At 40.2% G+C, this 25,868-nt stretch overlaps 1 protein-coding gene across 1 annotated transcript in view; it reads right to left on the bottom strand.

Moving 5' to 3' along the window:
• Positions 1–25,868, bottom strand: part of sntg1 (syntrophin, gamma 1) — a 114,978-nt gene that overhangs the window by 70,299 nt on the left and 18,811 nt on the right. Inside the window, exons 2-4 of the mRNA XM_061979352.2 lie at positions 9,310–9,555; positions 5,966–6,019; positions 3,911–4,045 (exon numbers count right to left, since the gene is read on the bottom strand). Of these exons, the coding sequence (XP_061835336.2) occupies positions 3,911–4,045; positions 5,966–5,992 (162 nt within the window). The 5' untranslated portion in view covers positions 5,993–6,019; positions 9,310–9,555. The remainder of the gene's footprint in view (positions 1–3,910; positions 4,046–5,965; positions 6,020–9,309; positions 9,556–25,868) is intronic.

The raw sequence follows: 25,868 nt of genomic DNA on the forward strand, positions 1-25,868 counted from the left end.
GTCAGTGCCTATAAAATCCAGGCACTCATCCCTAGTGACAACAAAAATGTTTAAAAAAAATTCAGATGGAGATATCCTTTGTCATATTTATCAATAAAGTTAATTAAGACTGTTTAATTGTTCTGTTAACTTACAGGGGTCTTACTTAAAGGTTCCTTTTTTTTAATTTTTTTTTTTTCCTGTGCTTCTCTTTCTCAATGTGGGGCAGACTGACTTGTACATGCACATTCATGCTAAAATCCCCAGCTGTTGTCAATTTTGATACTAAGTAGCGCATAGTTCTAACTACAACTCAGTAGACCCGATAAAACTACAACATGGCTGACGGGATTGAGATGCAGTTGAAGGGAGCTTGGCCTGGAGGACTTCGGCACGTAAATAAGACCGATCACAAAAAAAAAAACACTTCCTGAAGAAAACAGCTTGAAGATGGCCTGTAAAACATAATCTATGCAATATTTTGACCACAGAACCACCATTACATGTTATGTAGACCACAAAGAAATGTTTTCGACGCAGAAAAAAAATCCTGACCCCTTTAATAGTAATGTGATCATTCCTAATGTTAAAAAATTGTAATGCTCTTTGAATGTAATATTAAAAAAACAGTTCACTTCTTTTTACACTTGCATGGTGATTCTCAATGTTAGAAAATGAGATTTGTCACACCTTTGTCATTCTTTATTAAAGTTTAGAGCAGTCGTTCTCAAATTTTTTTCCCCAAGTACCACCTCAGAAAACACTTGGCCACCATAATGAGCAACATTGAAATGCTGTAGCATAGTAGGCCTAAGTATTCAATTAAAACAATAAATACGTTTTATTTAATAGGTATACTTAATATTAGGGATGTCCGATAATGGCTTTTTGCCGATACCCGATATTCCGATATTGTCCAACTCCATACTTGCCAACCTTGAGACCTCCGATTTCGGGAGGTGGGGGGCGTGGTCGGGGGTGGGGCGGGGCGTGGGCGGGGGGCGTGGTTGGGGGCGTGGTTAAGAGGGGAGGAGTATATTTACAGTGAGAATTCACCAACTCGAGTATTTCATATATATATATATATATATATATATATATATATATATATATATATATATATATATATATATGTATGAAATACTTGACTTTCAGTGAATTCTAGCTATATATATATAGATTCATTTTATTATATACTGTATATAAATAAAAGAAATACTTGAATTTCAGTGTTCATTTATTTACACGTATACACACACATAACACTCATCTACTCATTGTTGTACTTAAAAGTACAATGCAATACCATTCCGGGGCAATGGCACCTATCAAATACACAGTAATGAAAACACAGTTGTTCTACTAACTGTACTGTGTGTTATGAGAGTAGAGTATGTGTGTGTGTGGCCCTTTAATAGGTGACAGCATGTGAGGTGAGTGACGTCAGTGAGTGTGTGGGCGAGAGAAGAGAGGGAGCAGTAGCGTGAGTGCGGGGAGGGACTAGTTGGTTTTGTGTTGGATTGGCTGTGTGCAAGCAATCAATAAAGCAAGATTTGCAACTAATCGCTGGACTCATCATTCACCCTAAAGTCGTCCGCTGTGGAGACCCACACAAAAAAGGGTGTTGCCCCGAGCATACATCGGCCCTGGAGAAGTGTCTCCCCTGCGCTCTTCGACTACGGTCTAGTTCTGCTGCTTCGTCTCCTTGTGTGCGCACACTGGACTCAGGTCCGAATGAAGCTGGAGGGGGCGTGGCCTCCAGCTCCGGCTGAATTCCGGGAAATTTTCGGGACAAAATTTCTTCCGGGAGGTTTTCGGAAGAGGCGCTGAATTTCGGGAGTCTCCCGGAAAATCCGGGAGGGTTGGCAAGTATGTCCAACTCTTTAATTACTGATACCGATATCAACCGATACCGATATCAACCGATATATACAGTCGTGGAATTAACACATTATTATGCCTAATTTGGACAACCAGGTATGGTGAAGATATGGTACTTTAAAAAAAAATTAATAAAGTAAAATAAGATAAATAAATAAAAACATTTTCTTGAATAAAAAAGAAAGTAAAACAATATAAAAACAGTTACATAGAAACTAGTAATTAATGAAAATGAGTAAAATGAACTGTTAAAGGTTAGTACTATTAGTGGACCAGCAGCACGCACAATCATGTGTGCTTACGGACTGTATCCCTTGCAGACTGTATTGATATATATTGATATATAATGTAGGAACCAGAATATTAATAACAGAAAGAAACAACCCTTTTGTGTGAATGAGTGTAAATGGGGGAGGGAGTTTTTTTGGGTTGGTGCACTAATTGTGAATGTATCTTGTGTTTTTTATGTTGATTTAATACAAAAAAATAAATAAATAAAAATAATTTTAAAAAACGATACCGATAGAAAAACAAATGATACCGATAATTTCCGATATTACATTTTAACGCATTTATCGGGCGATAATATCGGCAGGCCGTTATTATCGGACATCTTTACTTAATATTGTTGGCCACTGTAACACTACACACAATGCACACAAATCATCAACAATGATTCTCCATGTACATTTACAGATTTCTTTGGCGTACCACTTGATGAGGCCGGCGTACCACTAGTGGTACACACACCATAGTTGGACAATTAATTGTTTGGACTATTTCTAACTTTATTTTAATATAATTTTACCTAAGCCTAACTTGTGTTTAAACGTGTGTGGCTGTTAAAATTATTCAAAAGTAACACAACATTGTCTGTACAATGAAGGATTTTACAATGCCAAAGTTTAACCCTGGAACTGAGTATTTCTACTTCTATTGTTTAAAAACATACATGATCCAATGTGGGTAGAGCAAACAAGAAGTCAGTATACTGGTACAGACCTCAGTACTTTTGGTCTTACTGAAGTACAGACAGAATTCTGCCTGTACTACCAGGTACCGATCCACGTGAAATCAAACGGTATCATATTTCGGTACTGCCTCGAATGATAATGTGGCAATTGTCCATACCCACAAAGCAAGAATGGTAGTGGTACATAAAATCAAACAAAATGCATCAACTTTTCTTCAGTTGGTTCAAAGGGAGAAGTGATATAAAGCGCTAAAAAGTAAGACTCCACTTTTCAAAATGCGCTAGCTCGATGCTAATTTACATTTAATTTGCCATAGACATGCTACTGATTAACATTAATGGTTTCACATGCCGAAAGGAGAAGTCCATCCTACCACGCAAGTATGCCTGATATAAAGCACTAAAAAGTAAGACTTCGCTTTGCAAAATGCCCTAGCCTGATGCTAATTTACATTGGATTTGCCATAGACATGCCGATTTCAACACCTCCAAATTTGTTCATCAAAACTACAATTAAGATGCAAGTTGCAATCAAACAGCTGCTGTATAATAAGTACAGTTTAAACACTTTGTAGGGCCAAACACAATTCTACTTTAATGGCAAAGACTACTTCCCGACTACAGCAACGCACTACTGCATTCTAACGTCTTGGACTTGCAAATGCACACAAAGTTATATAATAACAACCGGATAACTCAATTATCATTATCAGTTCAGTGTCGAAATATAATTTTAATGTTATTGTTGAACAAATTCAAATATATTACCACATTACGGTACCAGTATTGACTCCCAGGTACCGGGAATTGGTAGCGTATCGGCTCAAATGTGAAAGGTACCCATCAACGTGATGAAAGCCAATGTGGCCGTTTTATCAGAACAAGAGCAACAACTTATCTTCACTTGAGTTATTGTAAATATATTGTATTAGAAGACTATTCCATGCTTTGATTACAATTGCCAGGAATGATATATGTCTTGTTGTTTATTATTAATATTGTGTGACACTTCCTATCACAGCACATCAGCGGCACACACAATGACACAGTGTGTGAGTAATGTCGGTGATTACTTACGCTGGAATAGAAAGGTTCTCCCGACACACAGATGACATCTTGCTCCTGAATGGTCAGAATATCTTTAGCCAAGTGCAGTCGAATATTAAACGGCTCCTCATTACCTTCTTGCATCAAATAAATCCCAGTCTTTGTCTGCGAACATTTGGAGAGATAACATCATTCATCAGGCCGCGCGCCGCTGAATTAAGTGGCCATGAAATGAAATGCCGGCGACACGTTGCAAGAAATGAACATGGAAATGCAGGCGGTCTTTGCTTTTTGCTTGTTGTCGCAAATCCACACCGTCCTTAAAAAGGAGAAACTTTTGATCTGTGCTGCTGACAAATTAAGACGAAGTGAAATTGAGAGGGCTATGTGGTAATTTCCCTGCATTACACAAGCAGGACTGCTTCCAATCACGCATATAAACATGCTCATTTGCATGCATTTGCATACCGCCATCGCTCCCCTCCATGGCTAATTGCGATGCCTGTCTGCCCTTGACTTAAAAGGGTCTAAATAAAGGAAGCACCTTCACCTGACAGGACTACTAATAGAAAAGGAGCCACTGGTGTCAGCATCCTTGTCAGCCAGGGACACACCAGTCATCGGTTAACAAGGCAACGGCGGATGTTTGCAAGGCGTCGACTCCACTGCATGTCAGTTATCCTTCACTGGTAATGAGGAACCTCGGGCCTCCAGCTACTTCTGTACAAAGGCGAATGGGTGTCTGCCAGCGCCATTAAGCAAGCAAAACGAGGGCATCGCAGCACATAGGCGGGGGTCAGGAAGCGCCTCACATCGGTGAGTGCTGGTGACCTGTGGCGGAGCATGCATTGTTCCTAATTGGCCTTATCTCGCTATACATGCCATCATTATCTCCAATAATAATGGCTATTTGCACTGGAAGAACTAAGCATACATGGATATGTGTGTGTACAGTTGTGGTCAAATGTTTACATACAATTGTAAAGGACATAATGTCATGGCTGTTTTGAGTTTCCAATCATTTCTACAACTCTTATTTTTTTGTGATAGGGTGATTGGAGCACATACTTGTTGGTCACAAAAAATATTCATGAACTTTTTTTTTTTTTTTAATGAATTTATTATGGGTCCACTGAAATTGTGACCAAATCTGCTGGGTCAAAAGTATACATACAGCAACGTTAATATTTGGTTACATGTCCCTTGGCAAGTTTCACTGCAATAAGGCGCTTTTGGTAGCCATCTACAAGCTTCTGGTTGAATTTTTGACCACTCCTCTTGACAAAATTGGTGCAGTTCAGCTACATTTGTTGGTTTTCTGACATGGACTTGTTTCTTCAGCATTGTCCATATGTTTAAGTCAGGACTTTGGTAAGGCCATTCTAAAACCTTAATTCTAGCCTGATTTAGCCATTGCTTTACCACTTTTGACGTGTGTTTGGGGTCATTGTCCTGTTGGAACACCCAACTGCGCCCAAGACCCAACCTCAGGGCTGATGATTTTAGGTTGTCCTGAAGAATTTGGAAGTAATCCTCCTTTTTCATTGTCCCATTCACTCTCTGTAAAGTACAAGTTCCATTGGCTGCAAAATAGGTCCAGAGCATAATACTACCACCACCATGCTTGACAGTAGGGATGGTGTTCCTGGGATTAAAGGCCTCACCTTTTCTCCTCCAAACATATTGCTGGGTATTGTGGCCAAACAGCTCAATTTTTGTTTCATCTGACCACAGAAATTTCTTCCAGAAGCTATTATGTGCTGTCAGATTTGGTCACATTTTCAGTAGACTCATAATACATTCATAAAAGAACCAAACTTCATGAATATTTTTTGTGACCAACAAGTATGTGCTCCAATCACTCTATCAAAAAAAAAAATGAGTTGTAAAATTATTGGAAACTCAAAACAGCCATGACATTATGTTCTTTACAAGTGTATGTAAACTTTTGACCACGACTGTATGTATATATATATATATATATATATATATATATATATATATATATATATATATATATATATATATACAATACAGTATATTTATACTCTAACAGAATGCTTGATTAAATGCTACAGTACCAACCTCTTCATTTGAGGTCTTGAAATCCATGTGCTACCGCGCAGTGGTAGAGGGATGCTGGAAAAGGAGACAAACAACCAATTTATAGAGTGTTTGCAGGATAAAAAAATAAATAAAAAAAACATAGCCAATTTGAAGTGGCAATATTGCAGCCATAACACTTATAACCAGCACATTGAAATGTGAAACTCAAGCCTCAGTAGATACACCTTCAACAGCACAACAACATGTTTATATTAATCCTCAGTAAAGTATTATAAAGAGTCTAAGAAAACAAAGTACCAATTATAATACATCCATGTCTGGATCTTGCATACTGTACAGGCTATTGTCAATAGCTAGGTATGAATTACTGCACACGTCATGCAAATTCACTATAAATTTTGGTGGCAACATTATGCTGTGAATCGACAGTAAAAAACACATTTTAATTTCCAAAAAATTAGAGCAAAACATATAATGTGACTAAAAAGATTGCCAATATGCTTTTTGACCCTGGGAGGCCAACATACTTCTCGCTAAAACTGGGGAAAAAGGAGATGATTCAAAAGTTACAATACATTATTATTCTGTTATTTCTTCTAGTTTTTGTCATTTCACGGAGCACGCATTTATCCATTCACAGACAAACACACAGTGGTACTTTGTTTTTTCTTCTGGCTCTCAACAAAGGCGGACGCTTCCCTCCCTTTCCCGTATCTCTCTTGCTTGGCTTCTTTGTCTCCTTGTCCTTGTCATGTCTTGACTTTCTAAGACCCTGTCTTTTGCACTGTCCCTGAAATCTAAAACATGGAAATGTTTAACAGGTCTCTCAACTCTATTGACAAGATCTTCTCGACAAGAAGCGGAGATTCGGGGGGGTCCTGCCTGTCCTGACGGAACGCTTGCAGTTGAATACATGGGGGACTCTTTGGGGAACTGGAGAATCATGTGTCTGGCAATTATTTCCATTAAAGATAAATATCTATTTGAAACTGTGATAACAGGTCAAATGCTGGTTGGATCGTGCGTTGCTCTGGTCTATCGACAAATTTGGAAAACGATGGCAGTCATTCAAGGAGCCCAAAGGCTGCCCGCCGTGATGGATGGGCTGGGTAGAGCTGTAGGCACTCAGACTTTGGCGATTTCTTAATTGGAGAAACTATCCATTTTGCAAGGCAAAATTCTGATAAATTTGAGAGCCAGAACCAACGACGACAGCAGACAAGCCATTGGAATGTGTTGGCTAGCCCGAACCGAAACAATCCTTATCTACAATTTGGCTCCCTCTGCATTGGCCAAGGCAGGGTTATGCCCTCCCCCCATACATGCAGAATTAAATTGATAAATGAACACAAAACAACACATTTACTTTTATTAAAGACTCCTGTAGGCACTGAGCGCAGAGGAGGCAGACGCCACCTTTTTAACTTTGCTACGAGTTCCTTCTTGAATTCAATAGTGTGTCTCACCTTCTTTAATAAAAGCGCTGTCACTCGCAACTTTCTTTGGCCCCGGTGGTGGGATGCATTTAATTGCGTGAACCATACACGGGCTAACAGACTAGTTTGTTACGTGCAATGTTTGTGCGATAACCAACACGACCTATACTATAAAACCAGGGCAAATTTATGGCAAATTTTTCGTCCCAAACTGATACATACAAAAAGTAAGCCGCGCAAAAATGCAAAAGTCACAGTGAGAAGAAAATAATAACAGAGCATTGCCAAGTGAGACAGCCTTTTCTTCTTTAACTTTTAAAATTAGTAAGTTGCCAACATTACTTCGAAAAAAAGGTTAGATTCTTGCACCACCAATATTTTTTTTGCCATTTATCACAGGCCTTTGCTCAAGTTAACAGTTATCATAGTATAAAAACATTCAGTTTCAGCCTTGATCTTTTAATTATTTCTATATGTATGTTAAAAATGCATTTGTTCTGTTTCCTTTGCTTTTTTATTTCTATATTCCCTATTTCATGTGCTAGATTTTTTTTTTACCCTGTAAAGCAGACCTGGGCAAATTAAGGCCCGGGGGCCGCCCTTAAGCTTTTCAATCTGGCCCGCCGGACATTCCTAAATAATTTTTTTAGATCTTTAAGATGGAAACTGTAGCTGCCATTATGATGTGTAGTGATGTTTTCAAATGACCGTAAGTCTTGAACTATACAAATAATTTCAATGGTTGGAATCTACGCTTTTGCATGGTGTACCAGTTACTATGGTAATCTCAATCACAGCAGCTCAGGCGAGGCACCAAGCAATGTGGGTGGGGAGCGTTTCCACAGAGTGTTTCCAGTACGGCCAGCCTGGGTGTCAGGGACAGACACGGAAGGAGATTTTTACAACAAAGTTCTAAAACTTAGTGATATATCAGATACATCAGATTGTAGGTGGGGTTTTTTTAACCTTCGCATTCATATTTCGCTGTGTTTGTTGCATTTTTGTTGTGTTTCGCTTGATTGTAAAATATGTCGATCAAGAGGGGGCGTGACGTTCATATGTAGCCAATATTCAGTGTTTTATCGTTCAGAGTTAATATTGTAAATCCCACATTCTTTATTTTCATGTACATTTTGGGTGTCCCATTCAGTAATAAAATTTTAAATTCCATTCCGTTTTTTAAGGCGGTCTGTCATAACGTTTATAGCATTCAATCAGACATTATTGTGAGTTTTTGTATTAGTGTTCTTAAAAATAGATACACAGGCCCCCAGACACACTTTTTTCTCTAAATCTGGCCCACCGAGTCAAAATAATTGCCCAGGCCTGCTGTAAAGCGTATTTAAATTTTTGAAAAGCACTGTATAGATAACATTTATTATTATCTTTATATATTTAACGCTACATTTACTGAAATAATGTTTATTTTGTCTGCTTGTTGCTTCACACAACCATGTGTCCTTTTACACACATGTATGATATAAATGTAAATAAAAGCAACTCTGAGTAAGTTAAAAGCCGTATAGTAGTTATTTTTGAAAAATCAATGCTAATTGAAAACATTTAATTTTGTGCACCAAAATGACAATATGTTTGTCGCTTTGCACAACTGTTTGTCCATTTACACGCAGAGTCACATCACTCTATTGCTCAAGTACCAAAAAAATAATATCCAGAAGTAATGAGCAACAAGGAATCATTGATGGTAACATGGATCAAATAAATGTTCCACCCGATTCTGTTATATGTATAGAACTTGTAAAAGAACATTGCCATTAAAGTTCCATGCTTGCGAACACATCTGCTTGAGTGAGCCTCATTTGCATCAACCAGCCTTGCTCACTTAATCAAACATGACTGCCACTTGACTCGACAAGCAGCGCGGAACAAAACTGGTTTCCCCGGCCCCCGCGGTGGGAGACTTACTTCACTAGAGAGGCCCTCCCCCAGCTGTTTTGATGTTGAGATCAGGCCATCTAACACCCGGCTGATCCCAGATCAGAGGGGTCCTTCCCCGCATCACAGTGGCGCTTTAATAGTGGAGGCGCAGAAAGAAGGGGATGGAGACAGCGATCTCCGTCGCCTCTCCAGGGGCCTGGCTTAGGGCGGTGCACCTCAGGGTATCATTCCAGTGCCACTTTCAGGTGATGAGCTGCTGCAGAGCAAAATCTCCTGTGAGGAAACAAGACTGAATGTTGCTGATTAAACACTTCAGACTCTGTGTGCGTGTATGTGTGTTTGTGTGGAATCAGAGGCAATTGTTGGCTCCAATTCCCACATAAACAAGAGATTCAGTCTTGAGAAAGAATCCTTTAAAAAGCCTGGCTTATAATACCCTGTCAAAATGCAATTAACCCTTATTGTTGCATTCAGCACACAACAACAGGCACTGCTTGTTAGGATACATTGCTGGCTGCAGGCCACCCTTCTGATGAGCCGCAGTGTTGCGTTTTTGCACGTACATACAGTATATTTCATGCATAAATCATCCACTTCTGATGATACGGCAAGAGTGGCCTTCATATAACTTGCAAATGTATTTGTCAGAGTCCCATCTGGACCAGAAACGAGCAAGAGGAAGATCTGAGGGAGAATAAAAGAACTGAAATTTAAAGCGTTGACCTTCAAGCAAACAGCCCAAAAACAGACTTAAATATTAATATTGTACCGAAGTTAAACTAAAAAGCTTCCTCACAGGGAGGTTACCTCTCTACTCGTCTGCTAAAAGAAATACATCACGCCTGTTTTTATCAAATATGGCTCACCAAAATGTTTTTATTAGATTTCATTCGTATGGTGATTTTTCTGCTATGCATATTCAACCTTAGAAAAAAACACCTACACTATGACGATACATTACAACACAATTGTTTTAACTTTTCAGAAGGTTGTTTTTAATTTTTCATTTCAAGGACTACACTAGCACAGACCTCAGTATGAGCCCAAACCCCCATTTCTAGTTCTAATACAAGCTTTACACTGTAAACCTAGATTGAAAACCAATCCTAGTCCTAACCCTGAACCAACAGCCATAAACTCAACCCAAACCAAACACTAACCCTAGCCTAACACCAACCCTGCCCCTAATCCCTCACCCAAACCTATCATTTAGCCCTAACTCCTAACAATATACTATTTATAACCATAAACCTGTCATGACCTGTGATCATGTCTAGTTTAGTTATGTTCTGTTTGGTTAAAACTCCATAGTTCCTGTTTTTTAGGCATCCTTGTTTGTTTTGTCACCTGTCGTCATGAGACTCACGCACCGGTTTGTTATCAGAGAGACTATTATTTAAGCCATAGTTGCCAGGTAGTTGACCTGGCGTCATTACTCTGCACTCTGTTTATGCTCATTCCATGCCATTGTTCCATGCTCGTTTCCATGCTTTTTCCAAGTAAGTTTCTGTTTACTTCATGTCACGTTTAGCAATTATTTTGTTTCATGTCCATAGTCTACGTTAAGCTTAAATTTTTGTTCTTTAGCCAGTTTTGTGTCTCCGCCTTGTGCCCGCCTTTTGTTTACACTTTTTAGAGAAATAATTAAATCATGTATTTACCTTCACGCCATGTCCGATCCAATTCTTATGCATCTCGGGAAAACAATCCACCTGTCTATGTTTAAGGTCTTAATGCCCGCCCTAAACCTAGTTGTAAAACAAACCCTAAATCGAGCCTAACCCAAACCCCAAAACCCTAAACCAGGGGTGTCAAACATACGGCACGCGAGCTGGATCAGGTTTTATCCGGCCCACATGATGAGTTTGCCAAGTATTAAAATGAGCTTCATTTTTTTTTAATGAAAAAAACTGCTGTTCTAAATGTGTCCACTGGATGTCACAATAGCAATTCTGTTAGGACTAGCAAGAGGTACAAAGTCAAGCGTGGTGCCGGCTCCTCTCCCTCGACCAAATTGAAACTTAAAACCTGACGTTTTATGTCTTCTGCTTCGAACACATCGTTATTTGGCACCCTTACTCCCTCCATAATGTCTCCGTCAAAAACGAGAAAACGTAACCCTTTTGAATAGTTTTTACCTCCGTTTCTTACGGTTTGTTGATGTAGCACTGGATTGATACGTTGACATGACAAAGGAGGTATTTGATACCTAGAAGAGTTTACATGTTGTGTTTTTTGTTCTATCCCAGAAAGACTGTGACTTAAATCTTAATCCTGGTTTTGTAGATACACGGAGACAAAGTCTAAGCTCATCGTGTTTTTGAAACTGCACCGATTTCCTCAGAATTTTCAACAGAAGTGTTTTGTCCAGAGGATTATTTGTGATTTGTACATTTTCATAATGAGCGTGTTCTCTTTTTGGCCAAAGTAAAACAAAGTAAACAACCTGGAGTTGTCTTGATTTGTAAATTATCATGCCATGATTTTACCAATCCGGCCCACTTGGGAATAGATGTTCCTCCATGTGGCCCCTGAGCTAAAATTAGTTTGACACCTCTGCCCTAAACCATACTTTTAATCACATCCCTAACAGCGATCCGAACATGAAAAATCCTGCGGTTTTACTGTCATTAGTGAGTGAAGTATTTTGGATCCATTTTTTAACAAATATGGTTACTTGTCCTATTAAATCTTAACCATGCATATGTTATAATTCATGAGGAATATAAAAAAATCAAAACCTAAACTACTAAATTGTATTATGTGGACTCTGCTGCAACATAATGGGATTGCATTGACTGTTCAATGCAACAAAAGCTATGCCAAAATAAAAATGACGCTAAATTCTCCTTCTGCGATGTTTATAATGGTTTATTGATCAAAGTATTAATCATTTAATTGGTGTGGGGAGTATCTGGCAGCTGGATCAATAACTAACTTACTACTGTGGTCGGTGTAGGTCTGTATAATGTATACAGAGCATGGGGTAGGGCGGCAACAGAGATGGAGGCAGCCGGTGATGTGTTTTAGTGTTTAAGTGCACAGAAGCAGCAGAAGCAGCTGTGTGTGTGATGGATGTGAGTGAATCCACATATAAAAATAAATGTTCCACCTGAAAAATGTCTCTGAGACGTTCAAGTGTCCTCCGCCAGAACAACTCATCATCCCGTCCTCTTGTCTCTCAATGTAAGAGCCCCTTTGATGCCTTTTAACTTGAGTCAGCGTAACTCAATATATATATATATATATGTATATATATATATATATATATATATATATATATATATATATATATATACAAAAGCACTCCATCAGAAATGTACAGCTATGTAAAAGCACTCCATCAGAAATGTACAGCTATGTAAAAGCACTCCATCAGAAATGTACAGCACCACCGAGTTGCCAAAGCCTTGTTTCTCTGAATGGTGCCTCTGACACAATGGAGAGGAAATTGAGTGAATGATGCAAAGATGCTAGCGGGACATCTCCATCTCACAGACTCGTTGATGAATGGACGTTTCTCCTTGAAACGAGGCAGCTGTCTGCACAGCGCTCCAGAAAATCTAGTTTTACTGGAAAATGGATGATGGCTTTACTTCCTGCGTGTTCGACTAGATGGAATAGACGGAGTGTGGTTGTAGACAGAGCTGCTACTGTATTACAGCAGCCAGTGGGTTATTTAGTTATTGGGGGTCGGCAACCTGCGGCTCTTTAGCGCCGCCTTAGTGGCTCCCTGGAGCTTTTTCAAAAATGTAGGAATATTTAAAAGATGGTGGAAAAAATATATAATTACTGTTTTAGTATTGTTTCTGTAAGAGAGCAAACATGACACAAACTTTCCTAATTCTTAGAAATCCCACTGTTTAAATTAAACATGCTTCACTGATGAGAGGATTTGGTTTTGTCCTACTAATTTCGGCGGTCCTTGAACGCACCGTAGTTTGTTTACATGTACAACGTTCTCCGGCGCTGCCACAGTAAGACCTGTTTTATGCTACTCCTTCTTTGTCTCATTTTGTCCACCAAACGTTTTATGTTGTGCGTGAATGCACAAAGGTAAGCTTTGTTGATTTTTATTGACTTGTGTGGAGAGCTAATCAGGCATATTTGGTCACTGCATGACTGCAAGCTAATCAAGGCTAAAATGCTCTTTAGGCTAGCTGTATGTACATATTGCATCATTATGATTCGTTTGTAGGTATATTTGAGCTCATGTAATTTCATTTACTTATGTCCTCTGTGTATTTAATTTATATTTGCATGTCTCATGACACATTATCCCATACTTGCCAACCCTCCCGGATTTTCCGGGAGACTCCCGAAATTCAGCGCCTCTCCCGAAAACCTCCCGGGACAAATTTTCTCCCGAAAAACTCCCGAAATTCAGGCGGACCTGAGTGACGTGTTGACAACACACAACAACAGTGTCTACCGTAAAGCAGTTCGTCTGCCGTAAACAGCAATGTTGTGACACTTTTAAACAGGACAATACTGCCATCTACTGTACATGCATATGTGACCCACCCATAATGTGTCACATTTTTGTGTTGATTTATTTATTTTATTTTGTGGTTTGAATTCGTTTTTGGAGCTGTCATTACACATTTATCAGTATTCACATTGGTCAGTAGGGGGCAGTAGGGCGTTTCTTCCCAATTGAATGCTATCACCTGCAGACCGGAAGTGTCTTGTCATTCTGATGAGCGCGACCAGTCTGTGAACAATTCAAACGTCCTGTGTGCTTTTTCCTCCTGTATAACAGGTTAGTTTTTGTGAATCAACTCACTGAATAATATCCATGTGATCTTTATAAGTTTAAGTACACATTCTGATGGTGGAGCCTAACTCTAAAGTGTTTGTGAGTTGTAGTTTGTAAATGAACACTGAAATTCAAGTATTTATTTTATTTATATATATATATATATATATATATATATATATAGCTAGAATTCACTGAAAGTCAAGTATTTCTTATATATATATATATACATCTTAACCACGCCCCCCAACCACGCCCCCGCCCCACCCCCGACCACGCCCCCGCCCCCACCCCCCACCTCCCGAAATCGGAGGTCTCAAGGTTGGCAAGTATGCATTACCCATCTGATAGTTTGCGTGACATGTCGTTATAGACCACAGCAAACGTTACCCAGCTTGTAGAGATAGTAATAAATCCATTAGAAGAAGACAGCCTGCCGTTTCCTTTAACTTGGACACACACATCTATACCTTTGGTCATTCTAAGTCAGTCATTTCCAGGACTTATCGCACCCTCTGAGAAGCCTCCGTTTTACTAATGTTTTCCAATGTTAAAAAAATTTGTAGAATAAATATTACATTTCAACATTTCTATCAACGAAGATTTGCGTCAGCCTGCGACACATAGTCATTTTGATAGTTAATAGCTAAAACACTTACACCATGTGTTGCATTCATTCCAAGACTTAAATGAGGCTTTTAATTTTTTCCAGCTTCAGAAGGATTTTTTTTGGTAATTTTGGTCCAATATGGCTCTTTCAACATTTTGGGTTGCCGACCCCTGCGCTAACCCGTGTACCGTAGTTTAATTCTGCATTTCAAGGAACCTTTGTGTACATTTGTCACAATGTGAATGTGTCATGAAGCTCCTGCACTCTCCAGGCCGCATGAGTGATGGACGAAGCAGTAAATTAGTGCACTCATTTATAGGCTGAGCTTTTGGCCTTCCAGTCTGTGATGTATGCCCTCCACCGCCAGATATCAACTTAAAACGTGTCGCAGGCCTGGCATGCAAGGTGACGATGTGTCTGTGTCAGCATCTTTCTCCCACAAGACAGAGACCGCGTTTCCAAGTCCAATTACGCTCTTTTTCAGCGCTCGGTTTTATTGCGGGACGCCACTAGATAGAGCAGCTTTGCATGACTCAAGAAGTCCCCATTTGTCTTCCTGTGGTTTTCACTCCATCTTCAGCCTTGAACAAGCTACTCGTGCCTCTTTAAGCCCCCCCTACAGCTCCTTTCTCCTGATTCCCCATTTCTAGAGGCCTCTTTGACCAATTGGTGCACAACGTGTTCAATTAATCAAATCAAATCAAATCAAAATGTATTTACTTAGCACTTTCCATACACAGACAAAGTGCTGTACAAAAAAATAGAAGAAAAGAAGAACACAAACACACAGCACTGTTTCCATATGAGTTGGGAAATTGTGTTAGATGTAAATATAAACAGAATACAATGATTTGCAAATCATTTTCAACCCATATTCAGTTGAATATGCTACAAAGACAACATATTTGATGTTCAAACTGATAAACTTTTTTTTTTTTTTGCAAATAATCATTAACTTTAGAATTTGATGCCAGCAACACGTGACAAAGAAGTTGGGAAAGAGGGCAATAAATACTAATAAAGTTGAGGAATGCTCATCAAACACTTATTTGGAACATCCCACAGGTGAACAGGCAAATTGGGAACAGGTGGGTGCCATGATTGGGTATAAAAGTAGATTCCATGAAATGCTCAGTCATTCACAAACAAGGATTGGGCGAGGGTCACCACTTTGTCAACAAATGCGTATAAGAGACCAGATTGAGCAAATTGTTGAACAGTTTAAGAAAAACCTTTCTCAACCAGCTATTGCAAGGAATTTAGGGATTTCACCATCTACGGTCCGTAATATCATCAAAGGGTTCAGAGAATCTGGAGAAATCACTGCACGTAAGCAGCTAAGCCCGTGACCTTCGATCCCTCAGGCTGTACTGCATCAACAAGCGACATCAGTGTGTAAAGGATATCACCACATGGGCTCAGGAACACTTCAGAAACCCACTGTCAGTAACTACAGTTGGTCGCTACATCTGTAAGTGCAAGTTAAAACTCTCCAATGCAAGGCGAAAACCGTTTATCAACAACACCCAGAAACGCCATCGGCTTCGCTGGGCCTGAGCTCATCTAAGATGGACTGATACAAAGTGGAAAAGTGTTCTGTGGTCTGACAAGTCCACATTTCAAATTGTTTTTGGAAACTGTGGACGTCGTGTCCTCCAGACCAAAGAGGAAAAGAACCATGCATGCATTCAATTGAATATGGGTTGAAAAGGAATTGCAAATCATTGTATTCCGTTTATATTTGCATCTAACACAATTTCCCAACTCATATGGAAACGGGGTTTGTACTTGTATAGCGCTTTTCTACCTTTAAGGTACTCAAAGCGCTGTGACACTATTTCCACATTCACCCATTCACACACACATTCACACACTGATGGCGGGAGCTGCCATGCAAGGCGCTAACCATGACCCATCAAGAGCAAGGGTGAAGTGTCTTGCTCAAGGACACAACAGATGTGACAAGATTGGTAGAAGGTGGGGATTGAACCAGGAACCTGAGGGTTCCTGGTTCAATCCCCACCTCCCAACTGCGCCACGCCGTCCCCTAGCACTATTGACAATAACAAAACAGAAACAAAACATGGCATGGCACTAGGGATTTGAGGAAAAACGCCACCTTTGAGGCATCCACACTAAAGAATAACTCAAATTAACGACATCTAAAAAATAGTATGAAACATATGATCAAATATACAGTACAGGCCAAAAGTTTGGACACACCTTCTCATTCAATGGGTTTTCTTTATTTTCATGACTATTTACATTGTAGATTGTCACTGAAGGCATCAAAACTATGAATGAACACAAGTGGAGTTATGTACTTAACAAAAAAAAAAAGGTGAAATAACTGAAAACATGTTTTATATTCTAGTTTCTTCAGAATAGCCACCCTTTGCTCTGCTTACTGCTTTGCACACTATTGGCATTCCTTTTTGTTAAGTACATAACTCCACATGTGTTCATTCATAGTTTTGATGCCTTCAGTGACAATCTACAATGTAAATAGTCATGAAAATAAAGAACACGCATTGAATGAGAAGGCGTGTCCAAACTTTGGACCTGTACTGTATGTAAAAATAAAATATAAATAATAAAATAATAAGTTAATAAAACGTAACATTGGGAGAATAATAGTAGTACTATTAATAATCAAGATAGAAAACAACACAATAAATAATAAAAACCATAAGAGCTTAACGTGATCAGTAAAAAGCCTGATTAAAAAACTGTGTCTTTAATTAGGGCAATGAATTGCAGGGTAATTAACACTTTGCCAACAATAATATCCTCCTGAGAACCAACATACACTGCGGTGGACATTTGTGTTTTGCATCAGGACTATTTAACTCTCACAAAAGAAATGGACCATTGCAGAGAATGCTGATTCTCAGGAGGATGTAGCGATTATACCATAATCGATAAAAAATATTAATTCATAACCAAGTAGGTAAAACTTCAGCATTTATAAACAATACAAAAAAAGGTTAAATGTTGAAAAAAAGTATGATGCCGTTTTAGAGGAAAAAGTCAATTCATTTTACAAACCCCATTTCCATATGAGTTGGGAAAATGTGTTAAATGTAAATATAAACGGAATACAATGATTTGCAAATAATTTTCAACCCATATTCAGTTGAATATGCTACAAAGACAACATATTTGATGTTCAAACTGATAAACTTTTTTTTTGTGCAAATAATCATTAACTTTAGAATTTGATGCCAGAAACACGTGACAAATAAGTAGGGAAAGGTGGCAATAAATACTGATAAAGTTGAGGAATGCTCATCAAACACTTATTTGGAACATCCCACAGGTGAACAGGCAAATTGGGAACAGGTGGGTGCCATGATTGGGTATAAACGTAGATTCCATGAAATGCTCAGTCATTCACAAACAAGGATGAGGCGAGGGTCACCACTTTGTCAACAAATGCGTGAGCAAATTGTTGAACAGTTTAAGAAAAACCTTTCTCAACCAGCTATTGCAAGATATTTAGGGATTTCACCATCTACGGTCCGTAATATCATCAAAGGGTTCAGAGAATCTGGAGAAATCACTGCACGTAAGCAGCTAAGCTCGTGACCTTCGATCCCTCAGGCTGTACTGCATCAACAAGCGACATCAGTGTGTAAAGGATATCACCTCATGGGCTCAGGAACACTTCAGAAACCCACTGTCAGTAACTACAGTTGGTCGCTACATCTGTAAGTGCAAGTTAAAACTCTCCTATGCAAGGCGAAAACCGTTTATCAACAACACCCAGAAACGCCGTCGGCTTCGCTGGGCCTGAGCTCATCTAAGATGGACTGATACAAAGTGGAAAAGTGTTCTGTGGTCTGACGAGTCCACATTTCAAATTGTTTTTGGAAACTGTGGACGTCGTGTCCTCCGGACCAAAGAGGAAAAGAACCATCCGGATTGTTATAGGCGCAAAGTTGAAAAGCCAGCATCTGTGATGGTATGGGGGTGTATTAGTGCCCAAGACATGGGTAACTTACACATCTGTGAAGGCGCCATTAATGCTGAAAGGTACATACAGGTTTTGGAGCAACATATGTAGCCATCCAAGCAACGTTACCGTGAACGCCCCTGCTTATTTCAGCAAGACAATGCCAAGCCACGTGTTACATCAACGTGGCTTCATAGTAAAAGAGTGCGGGTACTAGACTGGCCTGCCTGTAGTCCAGACCTGTCTCCCATTGAAAATGTGTGGCACATTACAACTTAAGCTGTACATCAAGCAAGAATGGGAAAGAATTCCACCTGAGAAGCTTAAAAAAAGTGTCTCCTCAGTTCCCAAACGTTTACTGAGTGTTGTTAAAAGGAAAGGCCATGTAACACAATGGTGAACATGCCCTTTCCCCAACTACTTTGGCACGTGTTGCAGCCATGAAATTCTAAGTTACTTATTATTTGCAAGAAAAAAATAAAGTTTATGAGTTTGAACATCAAATATCTTGTCTTTGTAGTGCATTCAATTGACTATAAGTTGAAAATGATTTGCAAATCATTGTATTCCGTTTATATTTACATCTAACACAATTTCCCAACTCATATGGAAATGGGGTTTGTAAATGCAGCTACGACGCCTCCAATTTTTTAAATTCCTGTCACAAACGTATCCGTCCGTCCGCCTCCGCTGGCTCTGCACTCATGTGTCCCTGTGAACTTACTACTCCTACTGGGTTAAAGTACGAAGTGACTCTGTTGCTTAGATTCAGCACTGCTGCCACCTAGCTGCAGTCCTGTGTAACGTTCAAACACGAATACTAGTGTAGACACAAACATTGATAATCTTCCCTGCAAAAACATCAGAGAAGAATTACAAAGTGGACTAGAGTTGGAAAAATCACTATAACAATAGTTGGAAAAAGCTGGAATTTTACAAGAATGAAATCTAACATGAGGATTAAAAAAATACAACTTTGTTTCAAAGACCACAACTTTTTTCCCCATAAAGAATTAAAAGAAAATGACCCTGACATAAATTGCAGTTGCACATTTGTTTTTCGTAACTATTTAACCTCGGAAAATAATATCTCAGCAGTAACCATGCTATCTGTATTATGTCCAACCCGAAGTTTAGCATACAGCTGTGGGGTTTTTCCCCACATTAACAAGTGGGATTGCGCCCGTGGCAAACTGGATCGGACGACTAAATCCTCTCATGTAACACAAAACGAGCACAAAGCCTTTCAGTGACACTAAATAGCGTCATCATTTCACCTAATTACACTGCGTGGATCCTGAATGTAACGTAATGCGCATACAGGATTTGTTTTGTTGTGAGGGGAAACATCAGCGAGGCCTGAGCTGCCAGACGGCGGTGGCGGTGCTGGGAAGCGGCGCCACGCTGGGAATCGACTTCTTGAAAAGGATTTTAAAAGGCGGCGACGCTGAACGCTGAAGAAAGAGTCGAGGGACACATCTGCCGGCGGTCTAAATGTAGAAGCCTTCAACCATCTCTCAATTTGCCACTGTAATTATTGATGGATTCAGAGCGTGTGACATGAAACCACTTATCTCAGGGGCGCATGTGGAACATACATCGCACATTTTATTGATGATCAAAGCAGAAGACAGGAAGTTGTCTTTCATTTCGACGACTAATGACCATTTAAAATAACTGCATGAAACAGGACTTTTAAAAGCTATAAATGCCTGGAACTACTTCAACATTATCACTCCACAGAAGGGTCATATTTTAATTCATCCATATTTTAAAACATGGCATAAATACTTCATCCTCATTTAGAAATCAGACATAGTGGAACCTCTTATGCACCATTAGCTGCTAAAATTCTGATAATTTTTTTGCGAAATACATGAATTACACAATTTGTTCTGCATATATTTTGCTTTTGTGAGGATTATGATGTCACACGTATAAATCCGATAATAAAATATATGAGATATGAGGCAAAATTCCCCTTACTGTGCTGTAGGTGGGTTCGGGCAAGCAAATGAATCACTCTTTTTCTGCTACCCGTGTCGTAAACTTCCCCTAAACTCATTTAAGGAAGGGCCGATCATTTGGGATTTATTCACTGTTTCATAAGGAAGAAAACATCACACTTCAATACATCAAAACGAAACATTACACTTCAACCAATGTTCCCTCTAATTGTTCATGTGTGTGAGCAAACACAAAAACTCCCTGAGCATTCAGTGGAGCACATGTGAGCAACATCACACGTGGCAATACCAGCAGCACACCTGTCTCAAACCAATCTTTTATAAAAACACTCAAATGAGAGCAGTCATTTTCATAAGATTATTTTGTAATATTAGTGATTTGGCCCACTTGTAATGAAAATAAAAGAAATCTTGTTTTTCATAAGCTATGGATTAGTATTGTACAATATGTCTGGGTGGGGGTCCTGCTTTGGAAATCATTTGTACCCCTTTCAGAGATCACATTTAGTTCCCCTTAAACATCCTCATGTTGCACAATGAAATGTAAGCATAGGATGAAGTGTGCATTCCTGTAACTTTCTCTAGTAACAGCATTCCATCATTAATATCAATAAATTAACATTAATAATAAATGACAGTAGAATAAGCACATGTATGACTGAGGAGTCATAGTGTAACTTTGTGTGGTGTTTGAGTTGTCCGACTTTTTGTGTGGCCATAAACGCACCAGTGGCTTAGTGTTGGTGACAGATGACAAGTTGGTTTTGGCCTGGTTTGTACGGCAGAAAATGACTAGTTTTTCCAGATATAAGTTTTTTACTCATGTTTTTGGTGTGGTTATGGCCGAATATAAACAGTTTTGCTCAATAAAGTGATCGATATAATTCCTGTCCTCGAAGCATCTCGATAGGGATAGACGTTACAATAATCGAACGGTGTTGATGAACACCGTTAGGGCCGCTTGTTGTCACTGTCACTCAGAGTTGCATTGCAACATTACACAGAATAAATGTGTTTATTTTGTTTAGAATTCAGATGGGTTTGATTTGGTGCGCGGCATATATTTGCTGTGCGCAGAGGACGCTTGAGCAGTGCGCAATTGTGCAGGCGCGCACCTTAGAGGGAACGTTGACTTCAACACATCAAAACTTATCAGCCACCTGAAACGCCACCATCACTAAAACAGCCTGCAGAGACGCCTGCTGTTACAGAAGCTGACCCAAAGCCATCTACACAGAACGGTGTGCACAAAGGTTAGTGCAGTGTAAGGATTTAATCATTGGAAAATTGTATGTCACGGTTATAGTGGCCAAAATTATCATCGTTATTATTATTATAACGAAATTGTTGAATGTGCTCAAAAATTACTTATACACACACTGAAAATCTTTTGACCAAGTGGTTTTTAATAACTAAAATAAATAGACACACTGTTAGAAAAGCCACTGTTTTGCATGTTTTGTGTTTCTTATGCTTCACTAATAGTGTTTTAGTCTCAGTATTGTATCTGTTTAATGGCTAAGCTTTTACTGCTTATTGGATTGTACTGTAACACTTTAAGAATGTTTCAAATTTAAAGTGCGTTGCAGATAAAATGTATTATTATTTTTTTTAATTTCTGTGGGGTGTTGTGGCGTCCTACTTTGTCCATCGGTTCTTGAACGCACCGTAAAAACACCTCCGTCTCGTATTCCTCTGAGTATAGAACAATCACTGTGTTCTAAGCGAGCACAGTTTGTAGGTTCAATGTGCACTGCATTGAATATCTTAGTTGCTCAGACAGTAATGTGTTTATATAAGTTTTAATTAGGGGTATGTCGTTTCTTTTTTTTTTTTTTTTTATGTCCTGTCCAGCTTCTCAGGCAAATCATATAGTTGATGTAGATGCCCATGTCGGCTGTTCAGATTTACTTTACAAAAGAGAAGTGTAGGATACTTCTCTTGTTGCCTTATTTGTATTTGACTTTATTAAATGTATTTATATTATCATTTAGTGCAGCCGGGCCGGAGCAGGAGGGGATAGAAAGAGAAAAAAAAAGAAGACAGAGGGGGAAATTGTGGGGACAAGAGGGGGATTAGACAGAGAGACAAAAACAACAACAGCAAACAACAACAACAACAACAATAGAGCAACATCAGCAAATATGACATGTACAAATATGATGGTAAAAGTAATAGCAAATAAGCAGTTAGCGAAAAATAAAAAATAATACAGAAATAACAATGAGCATTATTACACTACAAATGGATCAATACAAATACCAATAGAAATAGCGCTATTGATAATGAACAATACCAATAATTTACCTTTATTATCAACAATACAGTTGTTTAAATGCAACAATACATATACGTAATGATAACTTGAGATACGAAAGAATGCAGAAAAATGGAGGGGGAGAAAGAGAAGCAACCTACATTAACCTTGTAGATTGTTATAGTCACAATAGGTTAAGCTTTGTCAGTGTGCCATGTGTTACACCCAGTTTACCCTAGGGCAACAACGTTAATATATGTTTGATGAAACGTGATTATGTGCATGAGTGTAAGTATGCATATGTACTTGTATATGTACAGAATGTGTATATGTGTTTGTACAATGAATGTATATGTACAGAATGTGTATATGTGTTTGTACAGTGAATGTATATGTACAGTATGTGTATGTGTATGTTTGTATATTGAATGTGCGTGTGGATGTACGAACATTAGGTAGGTAAATATGTACTGTATTTGTGTATGTATGTGGGAGCGTAGGTACCTATGTACGTATGTGAGCATATGTGAATTTGCATGTACAATACAATCGACTCCCAGAGTGCGTGGGAGCCAGAGCACGGCCCCATCACCCCCGAGAGCCCAACCCACAAACAGGAGGCGTGGTGCCCAGGGAACCAGGGACCACCGCCCCCACGCAGCCAAGCCGGCCAGCGACAGGAACCCCAGAGCCCGACCCACCGTACCGCCCACAAGGGCCAGCAGCAGGCCGCAGACAGACGCACCCGGCAGAGGACAGGGCACGAGAAAAGCAGGGGACAGCCAGACCCCAAGCCAGCGAGAGACCACACCCCACACGGGCAGAAAGGCGAGACGCCCCGCCCGAGGGACCCAGAGACTCCCCGCAACCGGACGGGAAGACCGCCCCCGCCCCACCGGCAACCGGGCCCCCACGAGCCCACCCCCCACCCCCGGAGAGCGCGGCGAGGCCAGCCCCCGGCCACCCCACCCAAACCGGCCGCCGCAGGACCACCCAGGCACAGGGCCACGGGAACCACCCACCCCACCCGCAGGGACCCCAACGATGGAGATGGAACAACCAGCAACCGCCCCGCCGAGCCCCCCCCCTGAGGGAGGGGAAAATTAAAAAATAATATTAATAAAATATATTAAAAAATAAATAAATTAATAAATTAATTAATTAATTAATAAAAAAAATAAAAAAAAAGAATTAAAAGAAGATCACAGACATGCTGACAAACAAGGTCACTACCCCAGCAACTGGCCGACTCGCAGCACCTCGGAATACCTTGCAGCACCAAGCTACCACAACAGACGCAGGGACTAGGCCCAACAGGCCCCAACCAAGACGGGCACCCGGAAGGGATGGACAGCGGGACCCAGGAGCTCCAGACACGCAGTTCGGATGCAGTAGCCTGAGGCGTCGACCCCCGTCTGACAGGCAGGCCCAGAGCGTACCCCCAGAAATATACATACATACATACATATATACATACACATACACACATACACGTATACATACCCACACATACACATATATACATATACATACACATATGTACACATACACATATATAAACATACATACATACACACACATATACATACATATACACAGTTCGTCAGCCCCGACAGCCATCACGCGCGCGCGCTGCCATCAGTCTCAACATCAGCCACACCCCTGCACCAGACCCAGCAGCCACGGGCGCCCACACCACAAACAAACGGCAACAGAAACAGCAGCCGCAATAACCCCAGACAGCCAGCACCAGCCAATCAAATCAAAGCGATCAAAAAAAAAACTGCGACCAGCAACCACACGCCACCAGGGCCACGGAGACCAGCCGGCGCCAGCCCGCCGGCCAGCCCCGAACGCCAACACGCAAACAAGAGACACCAACAACCCCCCCAACCAAAAGGCCCCCCACCCCAACCCAAACCCGCACAAACACACCACCGCCCAAACAACCGAGACACAGCATCCAGACCAGACACGGGGGCTGCGCCGCCACCACACCAAGTCACCAACAGAGACCCCACAGCGCAATGTCGTTTCTTAATGTGCATTTAAGCTAGCGAGCCAGTAAGTGTGTGAGTTTATCAAAGTGCAGTTATCAATCACTGTTTTTCTATCATTCTAATTTAAAACGGCAATACTAACCGTCAAGAATCTCCCCGCAGTAATCATTAATACATTTGACCTAGGGCTGGGCGGTATATCGAATATACTCGATATATCGCGGGTTTGTCTCTGTGCGATATAGAAAATGGCTATATCGTGATATTCGAGTATATGTTCTCACAAAGTTGCTTTTAGCTGCGGGCATTACACTGCAGGCTTTTCTCACTCTTTCTTGTGTCTACTTCTCACTGAGACATAAAACAAGCGCACCTTCTTACATACGTCACATACTGTGATGCTAGCGGAGTGGTGCGAGTGGTAATACGAGAGAAAGAAGGTGCGAATCTGGTAACAAATGAAGGAAGAATTAATTCCCGCCCTGCGATGAGTTGGCGACTTGTCCAGGGTGTACACTGCCTTCCGCCAGAATGCAGCTGAGATAGGCTCCGAACAGGACTAGCGGTAGAAAATGGATGGATGGATGGAATTGATTCCCAAGAAAAACAGCACAGGGTCCATCGTCTGGCGGTGGTTTGGCTTCAAGCGGGAAGATGTCGAACAAGTATGCGGCAAAAGCGTTGCTACAAAAAGTAGCACCACTGCTAATTTGTAGCACGACTTGAAAAGTGACTTGAAAAGTCACCCGCTAGAGAATGAAGAGTACTTCAAACTCTGCATGTCAACATCTCCGTTCGGTGCGACACCAACAAAATGCCCAAGCAACCATTTCCACATCAACACTGTATGAAAAAAATAGTCAACTATTATGAAGCTATTTTTTATTTGACAGTTATTGAAATATCTTGTGTGACATCATGCACAAAAGTCCACTTTATTTGTTTTAAACTATTGTAGTGGCGTTCTGTACAAAAAGTGCTCTTTAATTTAGCATTGTTTTAGTGACATCATGCACAAAAGTGCACTAATAGCTTGTT

Source organism: Nerophis lumbriciformis, linkage group LG19, assembly GCF_033978685.3.
Source record: "Nerophis lumbriciformis linkage group LG19, RoL_Nlum_v2.1, whole genome shotgun sequence".
NCBI lineage: Eukaryota > Metazoa > Chordata > Actinopteri > Syngnathiformes > Syngnathidae > Nerophis > Nerophis lumbriciformis.